This window comes from Plectropomus leopardus, chromosome 10 (genome assembly GCF_026936395.1).
Source record: "Plectropomus leopardus strain MGB_pleo_1.0 chromosome 10, ASM2693639v1, whole genome shotgun sequence".
Classification (NCBI taxonomy): Eukaryota; Metazoa; Chordata; class Actinopteri; order Perciformes; family Serranidae; genus Plectropomus; species Plectropomus leopardus.
Window position 1 is genome coordinate 27,257,299 of NC_142185.1, and position 24,819 is coordinate 27,282,117.

General features: G+C 37.6%; 2 protein-coding genes and 1 long non-coding RNA gene across 11 annotated transcripts in view; 2 read left to right on the forward strand and 1 right to left on the reverse strand.

Moving 5' to 3' along the window:
- klf12b (Kruppel like factor 12b) overlaps window positions 1-6,817 on the forward strand; it is a 99,851-nt gene extending 93,034 nt beyond the window's left edge. For all 6 annotated transcript variants that reach the window (XM_088083469.1, XM_042494261.2, XM_088083471.1 and 3 more), the window contains one exon: window positions 660-6,817. In XM_088083469.1, coding sequence (XP_087939595.1) covers window positions 660-841 — 182 coding nt within the window. In that variant the 3' untranslated portion in view covers window positions 842-6,817. The remainder of the gene's footprint in view (window positions 1-659) is intronic.
- Window positions 6,818-7,129: 312 nt separating this feature from the next.
- LOC148188538 (uncharacterized) lies at window positions 7,130-24,095 on the forward strand. Of its 3 annotated transcripts, XR_015777677.1 has the most exons (4): window positions 7,130-8,166; window positions 14,102-14,239; window positions 22,475-22,642; window positions 23,823-24,095. It is a non-coding gene; the product is annotated as an uncharacterized LOC148188538 (long non-coding RNA). The 3 variants fall into 3 exon arrangements; XR_015777678.1 differs by lacking the exon at window positions 23,823-24,095 and having other exon boundaries at window positions 7,148-8,166; window positions 14,102-14,262; window positions 22,475-23,800; XR_015777676.1 differs by lacking the exon at window positions 23,823-24,095 and having other exon boundaries at window positions 7,264-8,166; window positions 22,475-23,800.
- klf5b (Kruppel like factor 5b) lies at window positions 10,531-20,635 on the reverse strand. Of its 2 annotated transcripts, none has more exons than XM_042494885.2 (4): window positions 20,438-20,635; window positions 16,051-16,978; window positions 14,624-14,683; window positions 10,531-14,253 (listed from the first exon to the last, which is right to left on the reverse strand). In XM_042494885.2, the coding sequence occupies exons 2-4, from the start codon at window positions 16,964-16,966 to the stop codon at window positions 14,075-14,077; spliced, it is 1,155 nt and encodes a 384-aa protein (XP_042350819.1). In that variant the 5' UTR covers window positions 16,967-16,978; window positions 20,438-20,635; the 3' UTR covers window positions 10,531-14,074. The 2 variants fall into 2 exon arrangements, with proteins under 2 accessions (XP_042350819.1, XP_042350818.1); XM_042494884.2 differs by lacking the exon at window positions 20,438-20,635 and adding an exon at window positions 19,296-19,622.
- Window positions 24,096-24,819: the final 724 nt, after the last annotated feature.

A 24,819-nucleotide genomic window follows, 5' to 3' on the forward strand; every position in this document is an offset into this window, starting at 1 on the left:
TGATGATGCGACATACACCACGTTATGATTGTTTCCATAATGTATGATAATAGGCATAAAGTATAAAGTAAGTTATGATAAATTATAGATAGGAAGTTACAGATTTATTTGGAGACATATGATTGTTAGTAAAGCATAGTATGGTCCATGGGTCGACAGATTATTGGCCAGGCCGATTACTGGGACTGATATTTGGCATTTTGCCGATTATCTGTATCAGCATTTTATTTTTATTCTCTCCAATGCAATTAATTAATTAAAAAGTGCAAAGAAAGTGTCAGCATGGGAGGAACTTTTGCTTTGTAAAACCTCGGGATTTTTTTTATCAATCTATCACTTGACTTTATTTTTTTTTTAAAAACTTACTAGGATTTTGCTGTATATGATGTTGAGCATTTCAATTTTTGCTTAAGGCATTTAAACAAAGTTTTGTGTTGGAGTTTCTTAATTCTAAATATTGATGGAAAGATTTTCATTTTTATTGTAAAATGCAAACCAGTTACAAATATCAGTTATCGGTCTCATTAACTATTAATAATCAGTATCAGCCCTGAGAAACATCAGTCGACCCCTAGTGTGGTTGATCTCTGAAGAACAGTACTGAAGATATGATTGACAGGCTACTGACTGCACCCTGTGTTTCCTGTCTTCCTCTGCAGGGGAAAAGCCATATAAATGCACCTGGGACGGCTGCACGTGGAAGTTCGCCCGCTCCGACGAGCTGACGAGGCATTACAGAAAACACACAGGGGTGAAGCCCTTTAAGTGTGCAGACTGTGACCGCAGCTTCTCCAGATCTGACCACTTGGCCCTGCACCGACGGAGACACATGCTGGTGTGAATCAGACGGAGAGAAAAAGAGATATGGAGAGCGAAAGAGAGAGAGAGAGAGAGAGATCAATGGAACAGACACACACAAACACAGGCAGCCAGGGGAGCGGGATCTCCCTTTGAATGTTTTTCAGCTGGCCTGGACGCACGCGCACACACACACACACACACACACGCACACACACACACACGCACACACACACACACACAGACACAGACGCACACACACATCTGTCACAGGGAGAGGAGATAAAGAAGAACACAAAACAGGGTCACTTCTGGATCCTCTCTGGGTTGGAAGGAATAGACGGCAGGATCTGTTATTTTCATTGTTTGGAGTCTAATAGGGAACTGTCTTTTTGCAGCACTGTTTGTAAATGTTTCACTTTGATTTTTAAAGATGAACTCGCACTCTTTATTTGGACAAAAAAATATATATATAATGCAATCGCAACAGTCTCTCGTTTTGGTATCTTTCTTTTCATTATTGTTCAAAACTCGGCTGCTTTTCCAGCACTCATAATGTGAAAGACCCCATTGTGTGGACGGAGAAAGACGTTAGGCCCGGACTGGATCACACAGGAAAGGACTTGGGCCTAGCTGGAGTTACAGGCAGTATTGTGCCTCCCTGTGAGTCTGATATGTGACCAGCAGAGGACGCCATTTTACCACGGATGGTTTCCTTTTGCCTGCTGTTAAATCCGAGGCGTCCGGTATGGAAGCCCAAAGAGGGCTGGACTTTCACCTTCTCACAGCCAGCAAACGGTAAATAACAAAACACCTGAATGGATCAACCTCATCAACACTTTCACAGATATTCAAGGAAAACTGGACATGCATATCATCACACCAGCAAATAAAAACACCGTTTATGACCCACTCACAGGGCCGGACAACCCCCAAAATCTCATCAGTGCTATTCTTTATGTTGAGCCTCTTGAAAGCATTTCTTTAAAAAAAAATCTTTGGTGGAATTTGTGCTGTGATTAGCAATCAGTAAAGTGCAATCTTAAAGGATAAATATACTTTCAGTATGTTTTGTTTATTGAATTTTTTTAAATGCCTGCTTATTGCTTATGTTTGACTCAGAAAAATACAACCCCTCATGTACAGTGAACTTTGAAACAATCAGAGGAGATTTCCAGTATGTGAAGAAAAAAATAGAGGCACCTTACAGACTCATGCTTTCACTCTGTCCCTTTTTTTATTTTTTATTATTATTCAGCTCTGTTTTCTTAGCTGGGTTTGACAGTGAGAGGAACTCGCGTTGTGGTTTTTGCACAGCCGCACTTGACCATAAGCTGAAACTGACAGTGTTACAGGGATAGTGTGCTACCTGATGTTCAATACAGAAGAGCAATACATACTGAACAAAGTGACGGGAAGGAACGCCAGCCTTCTCTTTGTTCTGTTTGCTGATGTCAATATCGGAGGAGTTTTAGCCGGGGCTGACTCCTCACTCTGTACCACGACTCCCTCGTGTTTGATTGGTTCGTAGCTCCAGCACAAGGCTCTAATCAGATGTGTGTCAGTTAGTGAGTTACATTTTTATTTTGTTTGTCTCAAATACAGAAAGTCACTTGAAATGTTTTCACCTCAGACCAGATATATGTTACCTGATTTACCTGAGATTTGGCTATAGTAAATGCTAAAAAAAAAAAAATGGAGGAATTGCATGTGGGGTGTAGATTTTAGGGAGGGTGCAGGGGACAAACCCCCCCCCCCATCCACCCTTAACCCCCATCAAAACATGAAAGTAGCTGAGGACTTTTATTTTGACCAAGTTTAAGATATTTGCACCATAAATTCATACAAAAAAGGCACAAATTGGTGCAAAAAATCTGATCTTTTGAAGTTGCATGGAGAGTTTTGGAAAAACTTGCAAAAATGTTTATTATTATGACTATAAAAATTTACTTTTTAATTACATTTTCTGATTAAGGTTAAGTGGTGTTTTCTGAGACATTTCTGCCAATAACTGTATCAAAAATGTAGTCTTTGTGTATGTATTTTTAAGTATGTACTTGTGTGTATGCATATGCAAGTGCATATGTTTCATTTAACCATTTTGGGGGGAAACAAATGAAGGAAAGGGTTTGGGGTCCTCCGCCAGAAAAAAAAAAAAAAAAAAATCATACTCTTAAAGAGATAGTTCAGATCTTTTGAAATTGAGTTTTATGAGCTACTTATCTGTAGTCTGCATATTACACACAGTGGATGTTAACTCGCATACCCTCAGTTTGGAGAGGCAGGCATCTCTACCACCACAGAAGCTAAACAATGCACTGCTGTGGATGGAGAAAGTAACAAAACCAACATAAGCCACCTAAAAAATCCCACTCAAACATGTTGATAACTGTTTTAGTTAGCAGTTTCAATTAGCTGAAATTCCCTATTTATGCTATTTATTGCTGCCTCGATTAGTTAGTGTGACTTTAGTGAGTCCAAACTAACACTTTGAAACATTTTGCTGCTTCCTGTGCCACAGCAGTAAACCATGTAGCTTCTGTGTCTTGCCTGCTTCTCCAAATAGGTAGTGTGCAAATTGAATACTACTGTATGTAAGACACTGATTATAAATTAATACCTCATACAGCCACACTTCAAAAGATCTGAACTATCTCTTTAAGCATTTGATGCTCAAAACTTTCTTGCAGCAGACCCACAAACCCCAAGTTTCAGTGTTAAAATGAAACACATGCCCTTGCAGATGCATACAAACAAAGTAGATATAAAAAATGTACACACATCTACATAGATGAATACATTATGTATATAAAGAAAGACTGCATTTTTGATGCATTTATTGGCAGAAATATCATAGAGAACATCACTTAACCTTAATCAGAAAATTTAATTAAAAAGTACATTTTTATAGTCATAATAACAAGACATTTTTGCAAGCATTTCCAACACTCTCCATGCTGTCTGAGACCTGCAGACATAAACTCAGAGCATCAGGTCATCCCATATTATTTGATAGTGCTGCTAAATGCATTTATTGGACTGAAGCCAGTAAAAAGAAATGGCAACCTTTTTGATAGCAGCACCTTGAAACACCACACTCATATGCACACACCTGCACACTTTACATTGAACATCCTCCCCCTTAGTAAAGTAGCCAAATCCAGGAAGTCGTTTCCACACATGCACCCAACGTATGTGACACCCCTTTGATTTTGTAACAGAGATGGTAATGTACATTATCATTATTTATGCATATTGTTTGCGCACGTCATTATGCCCAGTTGTATTATCATTTTTGGCAAAAAAAGCATATCAGCACCTTGTTTGTTTGTTAGTATGATTTTCAAAATTATTTTATTTCAGATGTCAATTTATAAACAAATAATCATCATCCTATTTTATCCTCCATATAATGTATAAGAACATTTTATTATTGAGGGGCACTTCATCTTTGCATATAACTCTTTTTTCTTCTGTACAAAGGATCTTTTGAAATGTTGTAATATATGTGATAGTGAAGATAAAAACTTATTACAAAGTTCTACAGCCTGTATATACATTGGAAAAATAGGGCTTTTGATTAGTAGATGCAGAAAATACATTTATACATGTAAAGTCTTTTTTCAGAGACTGTAATTTATCTAATTTGATATACAGTGAAATGGGGCTAATGGTATCCATCATGTAAATTATCATATGTGACGTTATAGAACAGTTTTCTTTGGTTTGTGGTTTAAATAAGTTCATGATCAAATCACTTATATTTCCAAGGCTGAACCAGTGTTTGCTATGATTAACAAATTATTTATATGCCGTATCAAGGTACTCAATTCCCTGTGTTGCTATTTTGCTACCCGAACAAGAAATTATATCAATCAAGCACATATCAACAACCAGCCCGTTCTCTTTTCAAATTTGTCAAATATTGCTGCTTGGTCAGTTATTTCTGCATTAGAATAAGCCATCTTTTCCTACTGGTATTATACGCTGGTGGGCGCATCAGTTAATAACGCCATGAGGCACCTTTTGCGGCAGTAAGACACACCACCAGTCAGTCAGGCAACCCCTGACATGCCAGTATGATATGCTGGTGGTTGCTGTTGTTTTATAACTTGGTCGGACAGAACCTGTCACAGCGGTATGATACCCCGCTGGACGGTGGTATGCAGTTCCCTGTGTGTACTTTGCCACCCAGACAGGAATTATATTGATCAAGCATATATCAACAATCAACTGCTGCTTGGTCAATGAATTTGGTGTTAGACGCTAACACCAGAAGCTTCCTTTCATGGCAGTATGATATGCCACTGGGCAACATCAGTTTATAACATGGCTGGATGGCACGTTTTGTGGCAATATGCTATGCCGACAGGCGCTGTCAGTTTATATCGTGACCAGACGGCACCTTTCACAGCAATATGATACGCTGGTGGCTGTCATCGGTGTATAACGTGATTGAATGGCACCTTTAGTGGCAGCATGATACGCCAGTGGCAGCTGTCACTTAATAAAGTGGCCAAACAGAACCTGTATTAGCAGTAGCCTGTGATATGCTGCTGGGCAGCGTCAATTATAAACCTTGCCAGTAACAACGTAATATAAGGATCTGGAAAGTCCCTACAGGGCAGGAGTGCGACAAACCCTGGACTTTCATCTGCAAGCCCGCTGTTCTATTCCCGTATGAATATTGAGCCGAACCATGATGTTTTTCTTAACTAACCATGGGTTTTTGTTACTTAAACCTAACCTTGTGCTTGTACGTAAATACAAGGTGTTGTACTGTTTTTGTAAGACTGTGTGCATCTAACAAGCAGAAACTCTATATTTCCTGTGAAAACAGAAGTGTAGGACATGCCGTCCCAGAACGTTAACAACAAAAACAAGAGGATACCTTGCGTGTCATATGTAGACATGAACGGCACTGACTAAGCTGCGTTATTTGATGAGTTGGGATGATAATGTGCTGCAACAACACATGTATTCTGTAATTTTGCATGCCTTAATACACCAGTTTTTGCTCAATTCAACTGAATATGGTGTCTCCACAGGACAGGGTGTATTATATTTCCCTTCTCTCTCCTCATTTTAAAGCATAATTTTGTAACGGTAACCAGGGTCAAAGTTATGCAATAATAATAAATAGTGCCTCATATTGCAAAACTTGTAATATCAACTGCTCTCTGCAGAGTTTGGATTTGTGTGCTCAAATTAATAGATATCCACCGTAAATTTTTGACAGAAAAAAAGCACAGATGACATTATGCAAGTTGGACCTTTAATGTTTCTTTTCGCACTGAGCCTTATGCCATCGTACGCAGCATCCTCCCATAACACTTTCCCAGGCTGTTTATAGCTCGCGTTATTACTTTGCTTGCAATAAGTCACTTCCTCTACGGGGAGCAAAAACTGAGTTACAAAGGCCTCTTGATGTTTCAGCTTCATCACATGAATTCAACACGAATGATAATGAGGAATCTTGTGGCTGGCACTCTGGCTGTAGAGCGACGCCTTTGTTAATGAATCTTCTCTCTATCAGTTCAGTATCTATTTTACTTTCTGTGTAACATCTGCTTTTGATTTCCTGGTTTTGAAAAATTTTAAGTAGTGAAGCCAATTGTTTCGAGTTTGCTGATATTACGTACAGTAATCGTTGTTCCTGTATTTATGTAAAGTGAGTGTAGTGTAAATATATTCAGATCTTTTCATTCTTACCGTTGAAAAAAAATAATTGTGATATTGCTCAGCTTCAAAAGGGAGATTCTGCTCAAGGAATTCCACATCTGTAAAAGAAATTTTTAATCCTGATATTTTTCAAAACTTCAAGAACAGGTGTCCTTTTTTTTCTGTTCCGCTTTTCTTTTTCTTCCAAGAGTTGTTTAAGTATCCAGTCAGTGTTTTGCCTTTTTCTCTGTATTTTTCATATGGATGGAGCTGTGAAATTAAAATAAGTTCAAACATATACATGTATATTAATATGAATGGAGGCATGAAGGTTAATAAAGTTGCATTTTGTATGTAACACACTGGTATGGAGCTAGTTGCTATCTATGACTGAGACGGATGGTATGCGGTCTCGATGTCACTTAGTCATCTGAGCACTGTACTCACATTCTCAGGCATTCAGAAACCTAATCTTGGTATTAGGGAAGACATTTTAAATTGTAGGTGATAAACAGTACAGTGGCTTGTACACCGAGTACATCTGATCAGTACAGAAAGAGGAGAAAATATTTGAAAAACTCTGATTCATCTGCCTTAAAATTATAGTATATTCCTTTATATCATTTCAAACAACTGCAAAAAAAAATGTTTGATTCTGTTTTTATTGTGTCAGTTTTATGTCACAACAGAGGGAGACATTTGTTGTGTTATTCTAGTGGTGACACTTGTATTTTCTGTAGTGTTTAACAGCCAATCAAAGTGCTCAATGCAAAATACTGCACAGAGTCTTGACTGATTTTACCATTTGTTTTTTTTAAGACGCTTAGCATATCCCATTGACTTGGATTCAGGGCAGACTTGAGTCACAAATTTGATGACTTTGGACTCGATCCAACAAAAAACCAAAAAATAATTGCAGCTCAAGTTGCTTGGAGCCTTTTGACTAGATGACGCCCCCCTCTGGGTTGCATCTAAATTACACCAACCCCCCAAACAAAAACAAAAAAATTTAAAAATTTGACTTTAAAAAAATATGACATAGTTGATAGAGTAGAATGTATGCTGAGAGCAATCAGTCAGAGAAAATGAAAAGGAGCAAAAGCCCTACTGGGCACAGTAAAAAAAAAAACAAAAAAAAAACAAGAGGATGAAATATGCACGTACTGTATACTTTCTGAATACCCCCCACCCACCCCAAGGAAAAAAGCAAATAAATAAGTAAAGAAGAGGAATGGTGAGGAATGGTGAAGTGTGATGTATGTGGAGAGCGAGAGTGAAAGCAAATTTAAAGCAATCAGTGGAATAAAGAAAAAAGGAAAAATAGTGCAAATTTGCATATAAAGTATTATCTTATTGCTCCAGTCACTCCCAGTCACTAGTTTAAAGTAATCCCATTTAAGCAATTACATGCAAATTTTAAAAACCATTTATTTTTGTAAATTAAATATAGCCTATTATTCCAAAATCAAAATGGCTTTATTGTACAAAAGTTAGTTCCAACCACTGGAACTTTAACTACGCATGTATCACTCCGCTTCACAGGTATTTTGGGCTGTCAATCAGCGCCATTGAGGGTCGTCGTCGCAAACTTTCCATCACTAGGACGAGTATATTTTCACAAATAACGCCTTAGTTCAACAATGAACGGTCGTTAGAAGAGGAGGAAGAGAAGCACAGAGGCCTGGATACCTGACTGCAGACCTCCAGGTGAGCTCTCATGACGCCAGAGGACATACAGCATACTGTTTGTTGTTTGTGTGTTGCTTGCTAACAGTCCAGTACCGGATCTTTTTGTTTCGGCGGAGCCAAAAAGTAATAATTAACAAACAAATCATTATCTGTTGCCGCTTTTTACTGTCTGAATATATGCACGTCTGTGATTATCTTCTTTACTCTGCCTGCAGCGTCGTGCTTACGGCCAAATCTATTTGTTTTTTTATTTAGATCCCCAGTGTCACTGTCAGGATAGCAACTAGTTTCACACTAATAAACATTACGTCATAATGTAAAACAAATTACAAATCTAGCCTATAAAAATCCAAGGCAATAAGGAACAAAAAACAACAAGAAACCAGGTAGGCCTAAACTGCAACAATAAATACATAAATAAAACAGTAAAACTATGATGATAATGATTTAAACAGTGACAAGTACCTTCACTTTATCTAAAAAAAGTCAGTTAAACATTTGATACAGCTCGAAAACAATCGTATGTCTACCACTAAAGAAAGCATATGAAGTGACTGAGAAAATTAAAAAGACAAGTAGAGGTCCTCATTAATTATCATATTGTCTGATAATATGTAAAAAAAACAAAAAAAAAGTCCTACTTTGAAGGGACTGGTGCTCCGTGCTGTTAGATGTTTCTTTAACCTCTTTTTTTAAAATGCTTGTTAAACTTTTATGTCTGATGGCAAATCATTCTATACTTTAATTCCTCTGAACAAAACTGTACGTCGCCTTACATTAATTTTTGAAACTGAGAGTGAAAAACAACCTCTTGATGCCTGCCCAGTATTGAAGCTATGCAATCACAGCTGTGCAGATATTCAGTACAACGGTACTCCCTCTGATGTGATATTGTTGAAGAGCGCATTATGAGTTGTTAAGGACACAAAACTCAGTTTAGGACTTGACATGGTATTTTATACTTGAGACTTTTTCAAGTATTTGGAGTATTTTCTTAAGTGTGTGTGTGTGTGTGTGTGTGTGTATATATATATATATATTTACACATGCAAAACGTCTTGTACCTCTGTGTAATATCATATTGCTTTGTTATCGTCCAGTACCAACAGAGAGTGGTATTTTAAGACATGGTATGTTTTAACACAGCATGTATACAGTTTCTGAGAACAGGTTGCACTTAGAAGAAAACGCCCAGTACATCCTGTACGGCACTCCATTATAACTGGATCTGGATGAATGTTTCTGTCAGCCAGCAAAGGATTCAGATGATTACAATAACAAGGTTTCTATTCCCACTCCGCTTAGCATTTGGGTGTGTAGTATATCACATGCGTGATTTATCACTCACAGGGGCCCACACTGTGTAGGCGATACTGTACAAGCTAAGTGAAGTACATAAGTAAGTATGAGTGATACTATACCCGTCTCCACAGGGAACTTCCTGGGCTCTCAGGACATGCTCAGACAACTTCGATGGTTGGTTCAGCCTGTCTTTGCACCTTGTGTCAGCACCTCCGCGATGACTCATTTCAAGGACATTATCCAACAATTACAATACAAAAGAAGACGTCGTCTTGTTTTGTTTGGATGACACAGAATTGTTAATAAGATCAAGTGCATAAAGGGTGTGACTCTGAATAACAACCAAACACGAAAGCCAAATCATGTGTTGCTGTTAGACAGAAAAGATGATTGATCTCAGATGTGAGGGAAGAATAAAACCAGTGTGAACTGGTTTTTAATTTAAAAAATCAAAAACCGTGGTTGTCTAGCAGTGCTTCTTCACTATCATTTATAACCTGAAATTAACTTTGGGAAAAATTTATTTTCAACATAAAACTAACTAACCTTTAAAATCTTTGTCTACATATTTGACTAGTTCAGACATCAGTGCTAATTTCATTCAATGTGTAAAATGACCAAATGACCATATCCCAAATCCTTACTTATAACTCCAATCTACATCAGAACCAGCTGGGTTAACCATGGACAGCTATAATAAAATTAAGAGGAAACTTTTAGAATCAGAAGGATTACTATTACACTACTACAGTTGTAGAAATGTCAGTTATTGAATATTAATACAAATAAATTGATCAAATAATTTTATTATTATTATTATATTTTGATATATATACAATATCATAATAGTTATGAAAATAAATTGAAAAAATATTGCATAAATAAATAACATTTTGCTAAAAAACATCAATTGCATGTTGATTTTCCTTGCTACAGTTATCTAAAATGTAAAACCTTAATGTCTTTAAAAGCGAGCAAATTTTATACTGAAACACATACGGACAATGTAAAATGCTAAAATGCCAAAATGCTTATCTATAAATTAAAAAAATAGAACAAAATCAATAGCTCCAAAAGAAATATTCAACACAAAACTTTTATTCGTACTGTAAGGATCACATGGCTTCATAGCACATTTTTTAAAATCAATTTGTGGCTACATCTTCATTTTATGAAGCTATGACACAAAATATTGTTGCGCCTTTCATGTCAAAATATTTGTGTGTGTATATATTTATTTTAAAAGTATTGCAATAAATCACTGGCACAAACTCCACTGAGCTGCTGTCCTGGCTGGAGAAAAAAATGACAGTGTAGACTGTGACATTATCTTATCATTTCATCCTTCTTAGCCCAAAAATAAGAAATAAAAATAAACAGTCTCTGCAATAGAAAAAAAGAAAAAACACCCAAAAACAATCAATGGATTGTATCTTTAAACAGCAGATACAAAATATATACATCTTAACAAATTAAAGAGATTTTGTTCAGCCCGACTCAAATTATAAAGAAAGTTGGTCTTCAATAGAGCTTGCTATAGTGAGGAAATAAAGGGCAGCCAACATACAGAATCATTTCAGCAGAGTACCTGATAAAAGAACTTTGTCCCAAAGGGGCAGCTTTGTTTTTCACTCGTCCAAAAAAATAAGTTAAAGGCACTTTCAAAAGGTGTTTGAAAACATGGATAGCAGTCAAAGAAACCAGACGCTTACACAGATGTTCAGACTGGCAGGTGCCCAGTCCGAGTCTAAAAGAAAAAGCTCAAAGATATCACTTTGAAACCACTTATGAGGACACATCATCAGTAACTTGATAATGCAGTTATAACATTATGACCCATGATTTGCAACAAAAACAAAAAGTCGAAATTCGGCCGTCATGAAAACTTTTGGGGAAAAAAAAAACTCTGACGTGCTGTTGAAATGTCATGTCATCTTCTCTTTTACTGTCTTTAGTGTGAAATGTGTTATTGCTGCACAGCTGAAACTACAGTGGCATGACAAGCCCATCAAATTAAGTTAAAGGGTTACTTGTGTGTTTTTTTTAACCTGGACCCTATTTTCCCGTGTTTTTGTTCGTAGGTGACAAACGAGAACAACAGTTTTTGAAACTGGTCCAGTTCAAACACTCGAGAGACCGCTGCAGACGCAATACAAGCTGCAGTGTAACCACTTTACGTCCACTAAAACTGCTTGGTTTTGCCACTAAGAGGCTCATTTTTTTATTTTAAGTGTTAACAACTTATGGAAAGAATTTCAAAAGAGAGGGACCTTTTTTATTAGAGTAGGATTATTTTTGTTTAACCAAAAACAGCTCCAAATCGCCATTGCCAGACCCACCAGACTCTATTTGAATAAATAACAATTTTAGCGTATGTAAAACCAGTACATTTTCAGATCTAACTGTGTGAAGAAAGAGTCAATTGAACAAAAGTTGGTGATTTTTGAACAGAGGAAAAACAAACCAAGATAGCTTTTGTGAGTTTTATTTTGTTTCTGACAACTTTGGGTGGAGTGTGTTTTACTTTGATAAAATTAATGTTCATTTAAATGGAGTCTGGTCAATTTGGCAATTTTGGGGCTGTTTCAAAACAAAAAGGATCTTTGTTAAAGAGTAAAATTTAAAATTGGCAAACCCACCAGACTGAATTTAAATACACCTTTTATTTTAGCATGTTAAGTGCCAGAATATTTTCACATCTAACCAGGTTAAACAGGGGTTTATTTCAAACAAAACAGAGTTTGCAGTTGTTGGAACAGTGAAAACATGAACCAAGATGTTTTTTATGAGTTTTATTTTGTTTTTGTCAACTCTGAATGAAGTGTGTTGTGTGATGATAAAATTAATGTTTATTTAAATGGAGTTTGGTGGGACTGCCAATTTTGATTTCCAGATTGTTTCTGGTTAAACAAAGATGATCTCAGTATTAAAAAAAAAAAAAAAGTCTTTCTCTGTGGGGATCCTTTCAAAAATATTCTCAGGCTCTAAATCTAGTCAGTGGTTAAAGACAAGCACTTACAGCAGACATAAATTGACAGTACCCAATTACTCATTAACGTTACACTGCAGCCTTTTTTGCTGCTGGCGCTTGCGGCCCTCTTGCTCAATACTGGACAAAATCCAAAGATTGTTGCTCCATTAGTCACGACACAAAAACTTGGTAAAATAGGTTGAAAATGTCAAACTTACCCCTTAAAACTATCTAATATTTAAATCAATTCATGCACTGAAGTCCTGAAAAAAATGCACCATTTGGATTTATCTGCACCTGCCTGAAATACATTTAACACTTTCTGTAATGACATTATCTATGTTATGAATATACAGGGGCATGGATACAGAACATTCATAATGCTGTCTAAATGAACATGATTAATACCTCATACCCATTATCTTCCTTTCATTTCAGTGTTGTGAGTAAATATAGATTTTGTTTTGAGTTATCCTCGGTGGCAAAGAAACCCATAAATCTGGCAGTGTTAAAGTCCTGCTGTAAGCGCCGCCAACAGTGCTCGCCCCGAAATTTATGTCTCCTCTTGTGTCCTTTAGTAAATCTACAACTTGTTCAACTTTAACTTACTACTGCTGCTTTCTACATCACACATGCACACACCTGCTGGCCAAAACAACGTATCCTTAGACCTTCCAGTTGAGAGCAATACTATATCTGCTCTTACAGTATGGCAGTTTGATATTTAAGTTAATTAAATATTAGACACCACGATGCAATGTTGATATTAACTATACAATGAAAACTAAAATGTTGATATTTGAAGTTGTTCATGTGCAGCGCTGACCAAAAGTCTTACGCCACCATAGATTTGTTTTATCAAAGTTGCAACGAGGATGTATTTATGTATATTTTCATCTTAGTCTCTTTATTAAGATATAAACAAAGAATACAGAAAACATGTACAATGCATTTAAACACAAAAATGTCGGAAAAAATTGTCTTCTTTAGGCTGAAATCAGTATTTAATGTAACCTCCATTTATCTGTAGCACCTCTTGAACCCTCCTGGACAGATTATTGTAAAGTTTTCTTGAATAATCTTCTGGTATATGAGAAGGTCAGTATTGTAGATCTCACACTGTCTGCCCAGGAGAGTTCAAGACATGCTAAGTGGAAAGGGGGTTCACACTAAATACTTGCAATTTTATTTTTCCTGAAATATTTGCATTTTAATACTGTATTCATATTTAGTGTATGTTCTGGTTGTATATTTGGTAAAGAGACTACTGAGAAATAAATGTATATGATCATTATAACCTTGCTTAAATCAATTTTAAGGTGGCCTAAGACTTTTGCACAGTACTGTACCTCTCAGTGCAAAGAAATTTAATTAAAATAAAGGCTAAATATTATTTAATTATTACATTTGGCTACAGATCTTTGACTGACATCTTTGCAAAATGTCCCCCAATATTAGGGCATACGTGTGTGGAAATAAAATAAGGCAACAGTAATATTTAATCTTTTTACAATAAAAGAAACAATTATTTAAGAATGGCTCCTCTGTGGAGCGTTTGAAATAATCCATAGTTTTTAATTTGCTGATATGCAAGTGCGGGTTTCTTTGTCCACGTTTGCTGGAAAATAAAACTTGATTTGCAGGAGAGGGTTTCTAACTCTGGTGTCTCTTCATGTGCAGGGCCAGGTGATCAGAGCGGGAGAAACAGCGGTTGCACACGCCACACTGGAAAGGCTTCACCCCGGTATGTTTCCTGAAATGGCGAGTCAGCTCGTCGGAGCGGGCAAAGCGCCACTCACATCCCTCCCAGGAGCACTGGTACGGCTTCTCTCCTTCAGCAGGTGATAAAAAAAGAATCAAAATGTAGCTACAGCAGACGGATAACAAAATTCCCTTAATAAATAACGCTGTTTTAAGAGTGTGGAGCATTTCCACACTTCTCAAATGACTAACAAGTGAGTTTCGATGACAAAGAAGCTGATACTTTTTCATGCACGCATCACAACTGTGAGCCATAAATCACAGCGTGTCCTGTCTTTTTCCCTGCCCCCTTTATGAGAGCTGCAGGCTTTATGTGATTTGACAGCAGTGAGATGTGGGCCAGGTCTGTCAGCAGACAGAATGCATCTGCATGCCAAGTACATTTTTCTGCCTGGCAACATCACCGCTTTCACCCCAAAATAAGAACTCTAAACATTTTACCTGTGTGGGTCCGCAGATGAGCTTTTAAATGAGAAGACTTGGTGTATACTTTTCTGCACCCTAAAGGGGGGAAAAAAAGTTTATTTGGGTCAGAATACTGCAATTTGATTTGAGTTTTAGTCGGGTTGCACCAACAAGGATTAAGATAATATAAAATTAGCTTTAATCAGAGTTTAGTAAAACTAGGTTTAAAACGAGTAAATCCAGATTAAAAGTATAGCAGCTACTATCAATAAAAAAGCTGGCAAGAAGCTAATTAGGCTCATAGCTGTGACTCGTTCAAAGAAAGTCATACTGAAGTACTACTACTACTACTACTACTACTACTACTAACAAAAGACTGGAAGCTGAAAAGACTAAAGCAAATGAGATGAAACATGATATTTGTGACAGTCAACAGAAAATGTCAGAGACAAAATCTCCCTCTGTGTCTAAGTGTCGGCCAGCAGTGAATGATAAGCAGATAAATGATGTGAAACCAACCCCCCCTTGTGTGTCAATTATTTCTAATGGAAGTGAAAATAACCAAATGTGCAGCCTAAACAAATACTAAACAACAGAGGATAAATAAACATTATTATGCATACACAGAGCTCTGTTGCATCATGAAAAATGGATCTTGAATTAGTAAAGCCAATGTTATTTATTTAAACAAAATTTAAACTGAGTTTAATCAATAGGGCCAAGCGTCATATGGAAATTTAAAAATGAATAAACAAATACTTATAGAAATAAATACATAATCATGCTGTTGGCACCTAGTAAGTATAAATAGAGGCAAAGGAGGGGTGTTAACTGTTTTAACTGTTGCTTTTCAGTAACTAATGTTACATTGGTGGTAGCTTAGTGGTACTAATGCTGGCAGAGAGGCTCAAATTTTTCCTCCTTTGAGAAAAAGTTGTTGGCTGGATTAACTGTACACTACTGCCAAATCAAAAGGGTAAAAAACTAAATAAAATGGACAGAAGCATTTCTGTCTGTCACTGCCATGTTTGACAGTTGGCCCAGTCTTTCTGTTCAGCCCCAAAACAGTTTCTTTAATGAAGTGGTATCTTGACAAAAATGTATCTTCATCAAGAGGGTTGAGTCTGTCTCTCAACTTTCTTCAAGAAACTTTATTTTTTTGCTGAGTCCATCAAAAAAATGCAGCCAAGTTAAACCTCCTAAACTGTAGGTTTAAAGTTAACAGTTTAAATTGGAGTTTTGGTGCAACAGCATTAAATTTAATTGGAGTAAAAAATAAAAAGTGATTTAAATAGAGGTTTCAATTCATCTTTCCTTATTTTAAGGTTGCTTTAAAGTTTGGTGCAACAGAATTTAAACTTAAGAAATGATTTCATCAGGTTTAAAAGTTAATCCTTGTTGGTGCAATCCAGCCTTTGTGTTGCAAAACTCTAAAACTTGTTGTGCAGTGTTGTGAGTGTTACCTGGAACATCACAGTGATGAATCCGCCGTCTCTCCAGATCAGGATTATTTCTCCTGTTGTACTTAACCGAAGCCGGCTGGGCTAACACTGGTGACAGCGGGCCAACACCTGCCGTCGTCTGAACTGGTGTCAGGCTTGAACGCTGGACTGGTGCAGGACTTTGGACTAATCCAGCATTAGAATTTTGATCTGGGCTCTGGATCGGAGCTACACTAGATGTCTGTGCTGGGTCATTGGGATTATGGGTCTGAAAAGTTAACTTGGAGGCGATGCTGGCTTCGTAGGAGGGAGGCGGGGACAGATTGTGAAGAAGCTCCTTCCCCCTGTCTGGACTCGGGGGATCTGAGTTTGGCGGCGAGGGCGGCAAATAGGTTGGTCTCTGCTGATGGCCCAAGTGTCGATTAAATGGGAAACATTCGTTCTGAGGGCTGCTCGTGTGTTTTGCGGGATTCGGCGCCGTACCTATGTGGACGTTCCCAATGGGAAGACTTAACTGAGCCATGGGCATGGAGTTCAGCTGCGACCCGTGAACGAGCTGCTCCAAGTCAGAGTTCAAAAGCTGAAACAGCGGGACATCCTGGAAATCTGGCACTTCTTGTTTAATGAAGAATTTACCGCTGGCTGCGTCGGGCGCACTGAAAACACCTGGGTATTCTGGGAGTGTTGGTGGCACTCCACTGTTGCCCTGACAGGTGGGGTGCATCAGAGAGTGTGACGGCTCTGTTTTGATCTGTCTCACAGTCCTGCAGAGACCAGGGTGCAGGTACGTGACGTCAGGAAGGAGCAGGCTCATGTTGACGCTGTACGGAGGGGCAAAGTCCTCGCTGAAAGGCGGCTCAAGCATCAGAGCGCTGTCCCTGCACAGCATTTTGGAGTTCACTATGTCCTGTTGGTGCGGAGACAGGTAGCTGTCCATCTCTGATTTACCCTGAAAAACAAAAGAGAAGGGAATCATGCATAGGTGTAGATTTTTGGGGTGATGCTGGGGACACACACCCTCAATATTTATAGCATGTGCATTTGTCCCCCTTCATATTTTTTTTGATAAAATTAGAAACATGATTACACATGAAAGGATTAAAAAAGGTATGAAAAGGTAAGGGTACAGAAAAGGTAAGGGTATAGACCCAGGGACCCAAATGTAACAAATACTGACCAGGAAGAGATTTAAAATGACCACAAGGTGATGCAAAGGAGAGAGACAAAATAGCTACAAAAAGGGGCAAAACAACCACAAAGAGAGACAAAATGACACTAAATTACCTCAAAGAGACACAAAATGACCAAATCAGACATTTAGGTACCTCAAAGACACAGATAGAAAATGACCAAAAAAGGCACTACAATAAAACAGACCTAAAGCTCTGACAAAGAGACACAAAATAACTACAAAAACGGGCAGAAAATCACCAAAGAGACATTATATAGATAAAAAGACACAATATTACCTCAGAGACACAAAACAACCCCAAAGAGACACAAAATAGAAAAGAAAAATTACCTCAGAGAACAACCACAGAGACATAATTTAGTCAAAAAAGACACAAAATAACTACAACAAGATACAAAACCAGAAAAAAGATACATTGACACTACATAGATATGCAAAACAAAACGAGGCTAAAAAAACTTAAGTCTGTGTGTCTTGTTCTGTAAGTAGGGGTAAGGGGCTCATTGTCTGATAATCTGCCCCTGCATCTATGCCATTAATTCAGAAAAGGCACAAATGGTGCATAAAACAAACAAAAAACACCTCATACAATTTTTTTAGGAGAGGGGGGTGTAATTATTAACCGGGCTAAATTTTCATAAAGCAGCAAAAAATGCAATCAGGGTTCTTGTGGATCCTTAAAAAGTCTTCAAAAGCATTGAATGGATTAAACTAAAAATAAGGCCTTAATTAGTATTAAAATGTCTTAAATCAGCCTGTCAGCAGTCTCAAAAGTGCTAAAAAAATTAAGAAATAAATAAATCTGACATTGTACTGTTAAATCTTAACAATTGGTGATAAACAACTTTTAAATAATTAACAGAATGCCTCTTGCATTATCATCATGCAGATGAGGATAGATGAACCAACAGATCCAGTCAAATGTCAAATGTTTTTCAAGGCAAACCAAATGTATAAATTTATATTTTCCATTTTAGAAGGTTTTAATTTATTTATTTAGCATTTTAAGTTGATCAGCGAATTTTTTAACTTGGACAAAAAGGTTGTGTTGCATATTGCAATACACTGACATTGCAATAATTGACAAAATTGTTCCTATCCCTATGTAACTGAAGTGGGTTCATGCATGTTTTTGGCTAATGTAAAATTAGTCTTAAATTTAATTCCAAGTAGCATTAAAAAATATTTAATTAAACTTGTCTTAGGCTTTATGAACCCTGTACAATGTTTATTTTTGGTGTTTTAATGAGTAATATTTAGTTCAAAGTACAATGTGATTATCACCGCTTATTGTGGATGAATAAATGATTACTGCTAGCCTCTGTAGTACCCCCCTTTGCAACTGGGCTCCAGAAAGCTTTCCCCCCTTCTGTGCAGCCCTGCCATTTCCCATAGCAAAGAAGTAAGACAAACTTTATCACGGACTTTAGTGCCTCAGCAGTCTTCTTTTATTCTGAATAATGATTGCAATGCAAAAAAGAGACCATTTTCTTAACGCAAAACCATAACCAGAATTACCAGCTATTCTCCACTGATGCTGAAGCGCCATAAGGCTTAGAAAATATTCAAACTAAGTGGTGTGAATAAATCCGGGGATGCATTTTGGGGCCTGCACTTGTATACACACTGCCACATCAAAGACGCCCCCCCTCCTCCTCCCTTCTTCCCTCCCCCTTTACAAGCAGCAGCCGCCCTTCTGAAACGCTCCAGCCTGAGCTGTTTGGAAATACATGGCTGAAATTAGAACATCCAGTTGCTCTGCAGCGCCATGCATCTCTTTCCTCACAAGTTTCGTGAGCGGGTGCAACGTTTCACATCCCAGCCGTGCCCTGCCTGTGATTCAGTGACTTGTCAGCATCAATACAGACATTCAAAGCAGCAGTCACGTGCTGGGGGACACTAGCTGTGAATATTATAACGCACAAACACACAGGCCGGAATCCAAAATTAGGGCTTACATGTTTACATGAAAACAGCCGTTTTTGCTTTGATCAGCAACATACAGAAACGTCAAAGCAGCATCAGTCAACATTGTGACGCTCAGATGCAAAAGAAAAAAAATGCAATAATTTACCAAATTATAATCATGGAAAGAGGAAGTTCCCGGGATGGCATCCCTCGTGTTGCAGAGCACTTGTCCGTAATCTTCACCTCTCAGCCCGTCGGCTGTCAGCGGCGCGGCGGGTTTATGGAGAAACTGCGCGTCCTGCCCCGGAGCAACCCAAACATTATTCCTCACGGCAGCGGCCATAAAAGCGGAGGTACTGTGTGTGACTATCCGAAATCTTTCACAAATAAATTAAGCATAGGTGTTCTTTTGTTTCGAAACAATCTGTAACGAGCAGGGAGCCAGCTGTCAAACGCTCATTCTGCCTATTTTGCGCTGGCTTGTCAAATTACGCAACTGCGTGATATCAGCGCGTCTGCAGGGCGGGGCTCAACATGTACAAAATAAACAGGACAAGCAGGCGATCGGGTAGTGTAATGAATACTGTGGTTGTGTGATGAGGTGAAATGGATGAAGGTAGAAAAAACACTGAACACGTGGGGTAAAGACAGCAGTTGAGGAAGTGTTGTGTGTCCATGAAAGAGCAGTTTGTCAGAATAAAGTGAGTCAGTAAATAATTGGTGTAATGAGAGCAGCAGTGTCCCAAAGGATCATGTGAAACAAGCTGAGTGGCTTCTGCAACTTTTATTATGACTCATATAATTTGAGGGCCAAACACATGCAGGGTGTGAAAGGTAAAACTTGAACAAAATGCAGATTTGTACAAATTTAATCATAAAATTCAGCAATTTTTGACCTTTTAGACCTCTATGGACAGAAAATTAAAAGCAGCGATTTATCTGCATCTCACCTGCAGCAAATTAAGTAATTTTCCTATCATTTTTTATGTTGCTTTTTAAATTTTCTTTAGAGCCTCCAGCACGCTTGGGTCCTGGTCTGGCATGTTAAAAACGCCACTGCAGTGCAGCTGTCTGTCAGGACTGCATACTTGATGCCAACATTCCTCAGCCGGCAGTGAAGCCTGCGCACATATACTGGCAGGGGATGTTTCCATCAAAATAGCTCAGCATTTCACTCAAATACATTGTGTGTCACATTCAAATGCATCAGTGGTGATCTGGACTGAAGCTGTCTGAACTTTACCTCATAATACACCAAACTAAACTGCTAATGCTGCGTTCATATATCTATTTTCACCCTTCACATACCTTTTGTCGTGACCTTGTAGGAACTTTGATGCTTTTATCCTCCTTTTTTGTCTTTACATCCTTGGTTATACTTTAAATATGTGGCTCAGCAGTGAAAAAGACTCGGTAATCCAGCCTCCACTCCTCACAGTGACAGCAGCTTTATGCCTCAGTTTAACAAAACAGAACTGACTTGTCAGGGTTTTTTTCCCACACAGGTGTATTTATGGTAGTGTGTCGATGATAGTGCCAGTGCAACAAGCTGGAACTGGAAACACAGGTATGCCGCAACGTTGGCAGGGATGTGGACTAGGTTGAGCAGCATTTCATTATGATAGAAAAAAAAAAATCCATCCATATAAAAGGATTTTTTTTTTTTTAATGTGACATTTACTGCCACTCCCAGCCACGTTTTTACTTCAGGCAGTTTTTGTCCTCTTATTAAAATGTTGCACCCACTGTTTGCTTGACTGAACATGTTTTACATGTGAGTGTCTCTGAGGTTAGATAGGGTCACGGGTGAAAGATATATTTTTTTAAACTGTTGATACAGTAGGTGATATAAGAAATAAAATGTTACCATTCATACAGTCAAAAGTCAAATTCATTCTGCTCTTTATTTGGAGAATAAAAGTGACAGATCTTTGCTGTCCAGTCCCCTCAACTGTGGAACCCCATGACCAAAGATCACAGTCTTTTACTGCGATTTTTAATTTATTTATTAGTATTTTATTTTAGTTGTTTTTTTATTCTGCCAATTCCTCCTCAAACCTTATTTCTATTTTATGACCTTGTCCCAGAACTCACTGTAGTTTTTGATAGGATCACATTCTTTTACTGGGTTTTAATTTATTTATTTTACCTTTGTTCTGCGAATTTCCTCCTTAAAACTAATTTCTATTGTCTGGCCCTGTCCAAGGTTATTACTTAATGATTTTATTAGGATCCCCACTGGGTGATGCATAACGTCAGTGAATCTTCCTGTGTAACTCATTGCACTTTATTACAGGACCACAGTCTTTTTACCGTGATTTTATTTTATTTTTTTTATTTTGAATTCCTTCTCAAAACTAATTTCTGCCCCATGGCCTAGTCCTGTTACTCACTGTAGTTTGTTGAATTTGTTTTAGTTATAATCCTAGGTCCTGACTTATAATTGTACTTGTTTTATAACCTTCTTTACAAGCTTTAGCACTTTGTAGTGTTGTTTTTGAAAAATATAGAAATACGATATCAAGAAAGTTATCAGTATTATCATTATCAGATTCTTTTATTCTGCTCTTTATTTGGGGCGTGAAGGTGACAGGGCTTTTTTGCTGTCTTGGCACTTCAGCTGTAAAACTTCATGAGCAAAGATCACAGTCTTTTACTGTGATTCTTTTTGACTTTTCAAATTCTTCCTCAAAACTAATCTCGATCTTATGGCCTTCTCCCAGAACTCACTGTAATTTGTTAGATTTGTTTTAATCATAATCTCACTGTACTTCCTATAATTTTGCTTATTTTTAACCTTCTGTTACTGTGTAATCCTTGTTTTTCTGTAAATAACTTTATATGTTGTTTTATTTTTAATAACATTATTGTTATTATCAGATATTGTTTTGTTTATTTTAATTAGAATAGACATCTGTATTGGAATTTGTCTTCATACACTTAACACAAAACTCAAAAACTTCACAGACATTCACACACTTAAAAAAAACCCAACTTCCTTTGTCATGAGATCAAATGCATGAGATAAAAACAAATAAGTTGGCTAAACAGTTGTAATGAAAGTGCTAACAATTAATGCTTATCTTAAATAGACATCATAAAAAAAAACAATAAAAAAGGCAGCAGTAGTCACTAGTATCTATTATGTGATGATATTATAAAGGATAACACACAATCAAAATTCTTCAAAGAATTCATATTATCAGAGGGAGTGAAAATGCTCACATATTCATGTTTCTCATTATTCAGTAAAAAAAAGAAAAAAAACAATTGAAACATGTTCAAACGACTGCTGATCATCCAATTAGGAGCTGATTGATTGCTTGTCATGTGCTGACCTTTCAGAGTGCAATTTAAATCCGTGGATGTCTCAGCTCCAAGAGGAGCAACTGTCATTCTTGGCCGTGGCTCTTCCTGCGCAGCGAATGTGAGCCGAGCCCTCCTCCATATCCCCCCGTATTAAAACCTCACAATATGCCCAACAACTGCACGGCGGAGGAGAGAGAATGCACGGTATGTGCTTACAGCATCACAACTCCTCTCTCCTCTCACATGGACTAATATGGCCAAGAGGCGGTAGGACAATAAACACATGCAGGACATAACTACTGTAAACGCAGTGTTTATTTGTTTTGTTTTTTTTATTTTGAAAGGATTAATTAACTTTAAATGAGTGGAGCAAATAGTTTTGTTTGTAAAATTGATATGACTATAACTGTGTAATTTGTGTGCAGCTGTTTCATCTTAATTTATCTTTGAATATCTTAAATGTAAGTGTAACACAAGAAATACAAACAAACTCTTATGCTCTAAATATAGTCTGTCTTGAAGCAGGTGCTTGGCACTCCCACCAGAGGGCAATGGTCAGCTGCAGTGAAACTTCATTTGTGCTTTTATGTACTGCTTTGTACTGCTGAACCATCAAATTAACACAGTTAATGCATTCCAGTTTTATATTGTGTATAATTACCTCCTATAGCCAGTAAGTGGAAACAGCAATGGGATGCTATTTTATGCAATCAATTGACAATTTAATTTAGTGCAATAAGATTTTTTTTAAAACAAGACTGAATGTTCTTTTTGATGACACTTACAAGTTAATTTAAAAACTCTGATTAATTTCTTCGTAAGTTAAAATCTTTACATATGTAAGGACTATTTTAAAATGCTTGCTTGCTTACATGTTTTGTCTGACTTTCTTTATTCTCTTTAAAACCCCATACAGGCACTCAGAATTATAATTTATTTGATGTCAGCTGTACAAAGCCCGCCCTTGAAAAAATGCAATCAATAATTTCTTCTTTGGCTTTATTATTTCGTCTCAAGTTTGGCTGTGTTACAAGCTTTGCTTGTTGACTCTGTACAGCATTTATCTGATCTGACACAGTTTCATTAGGCATTAGTAATCATTTCCATAGCACACAACATTAGAGTACTCCTGTTTGTAAAACAGCAGATGAGGCTAATGCCATCCTCTGGGGAGAAATTCAATATAATTTGTTAATTAAATGGAATAATTTAATTACAGTAACTTAGAAAGCATTCATCAATATAATTGTTTCTGGAGCCACCATTATAATTGAGGTTTAAGTGAAAACAAGTCCGTTTCTAATGTTGGTAATGTGCTGACATAGTTCTCCCACCCTCCATTTGTTCCTCTCTCTGATCTTCCACCATGCCGTTTTCTCCACAGTGTTTTCGTTTGATAGCCGGCCATACCACATCAGCAAGACCAAAACATTTATTACAGCCATTTAATTTAACCTCTCTACAGGCACGGACAAGAAGACAGAGATGATAGCACAGCCGCACTGAAAGACTCTCGCTGTTCGCCTTCTAATCTGATCCTCTCTACTGCCCTTTCATAAAGACACCAGAGTATTAGCCTGACTCCAAACATACCTCTGCCATTTAAACTGTCTTGGATTTCACCGCAAAGACGACCAAATAGAGTCCAATTCATTCTTCAGGGCCAAATAATAAAACATAATTTTAGTCTAATCTGCCTAAAGAATGTCCTCTGTTTGAAGTTGACAGTGCTCTATCTTCTGGGAGGAATAATTGGCTTTTTGAGTACAGCAGGAGAGGCCACTGAGGTAAGCCTGTCGAGGGTCTGCACCTTACAGGTGCGCCCTTGGACAGACAACCTCCTCGTTGTTCTGGAGGGAGAGAGACAGAGAGAGAGAGAGAGAGACGGGGAGAGCCAGACTGAAAGAATTCATCTGCCAGTTGAAACTTCACAAGGCACCGGCATAGCAGCGCCGCTCTGCATTCTCAAATCACTGTGTGGCCAAAGTGAAGCGAACAAAGACACACTGATCTGCGGTAATTCCTCCTGTCTGATGCAGCTGACAAATTCTTGTTTTATCATTTTGTTGGACCGGTTTGTGAAATCGACCCGGTTGTAATCTGTTTGATTTGTACAACTGCATTCAAAGTGACAAAGTTACTGACAGTTATTGTCCAGGAATGTAAACGACACTCCTCGTGCAGTGCAGGCTCTGTGTGCTCAGGGACTGTCATTTTTTAAGCGCTGGGGAGGTACTTAGGTTTTTTGTTTTTTTTTTTTTATTTCAGCTAAGGGTAGGGGGCATTCAGTTTTTAGAAGTTTTATTTTTTATTTGTTTTACTGACAATTTTCAAAGAACATGGCATGTTTAAATCACCAAAATCACACCATTCATCATGGC

Coding starts and splice junctions, on each gene's coding strand:
- klf5b (XM_042494884.2), bottom strand. CDS start 19,472: ATGGCCGCTGCCGTGAGGAATAATGTTTGGGTTGCTCCGGGGCAGGAC. Junction 16,979..19,295: donor CTTTCCATGATTATAATTTG/GTAAATTATTGC, acceptor TTTGTTTTTCAG/GGTAAATCAGAGATGGACAG. Junction 14,684..16,050: donor TCATCACTGTGATGTTCCAG/GTAACACTCACA, acceptor TCCCCCCTTTAG/GGTGCAGAAAAGTATACACC.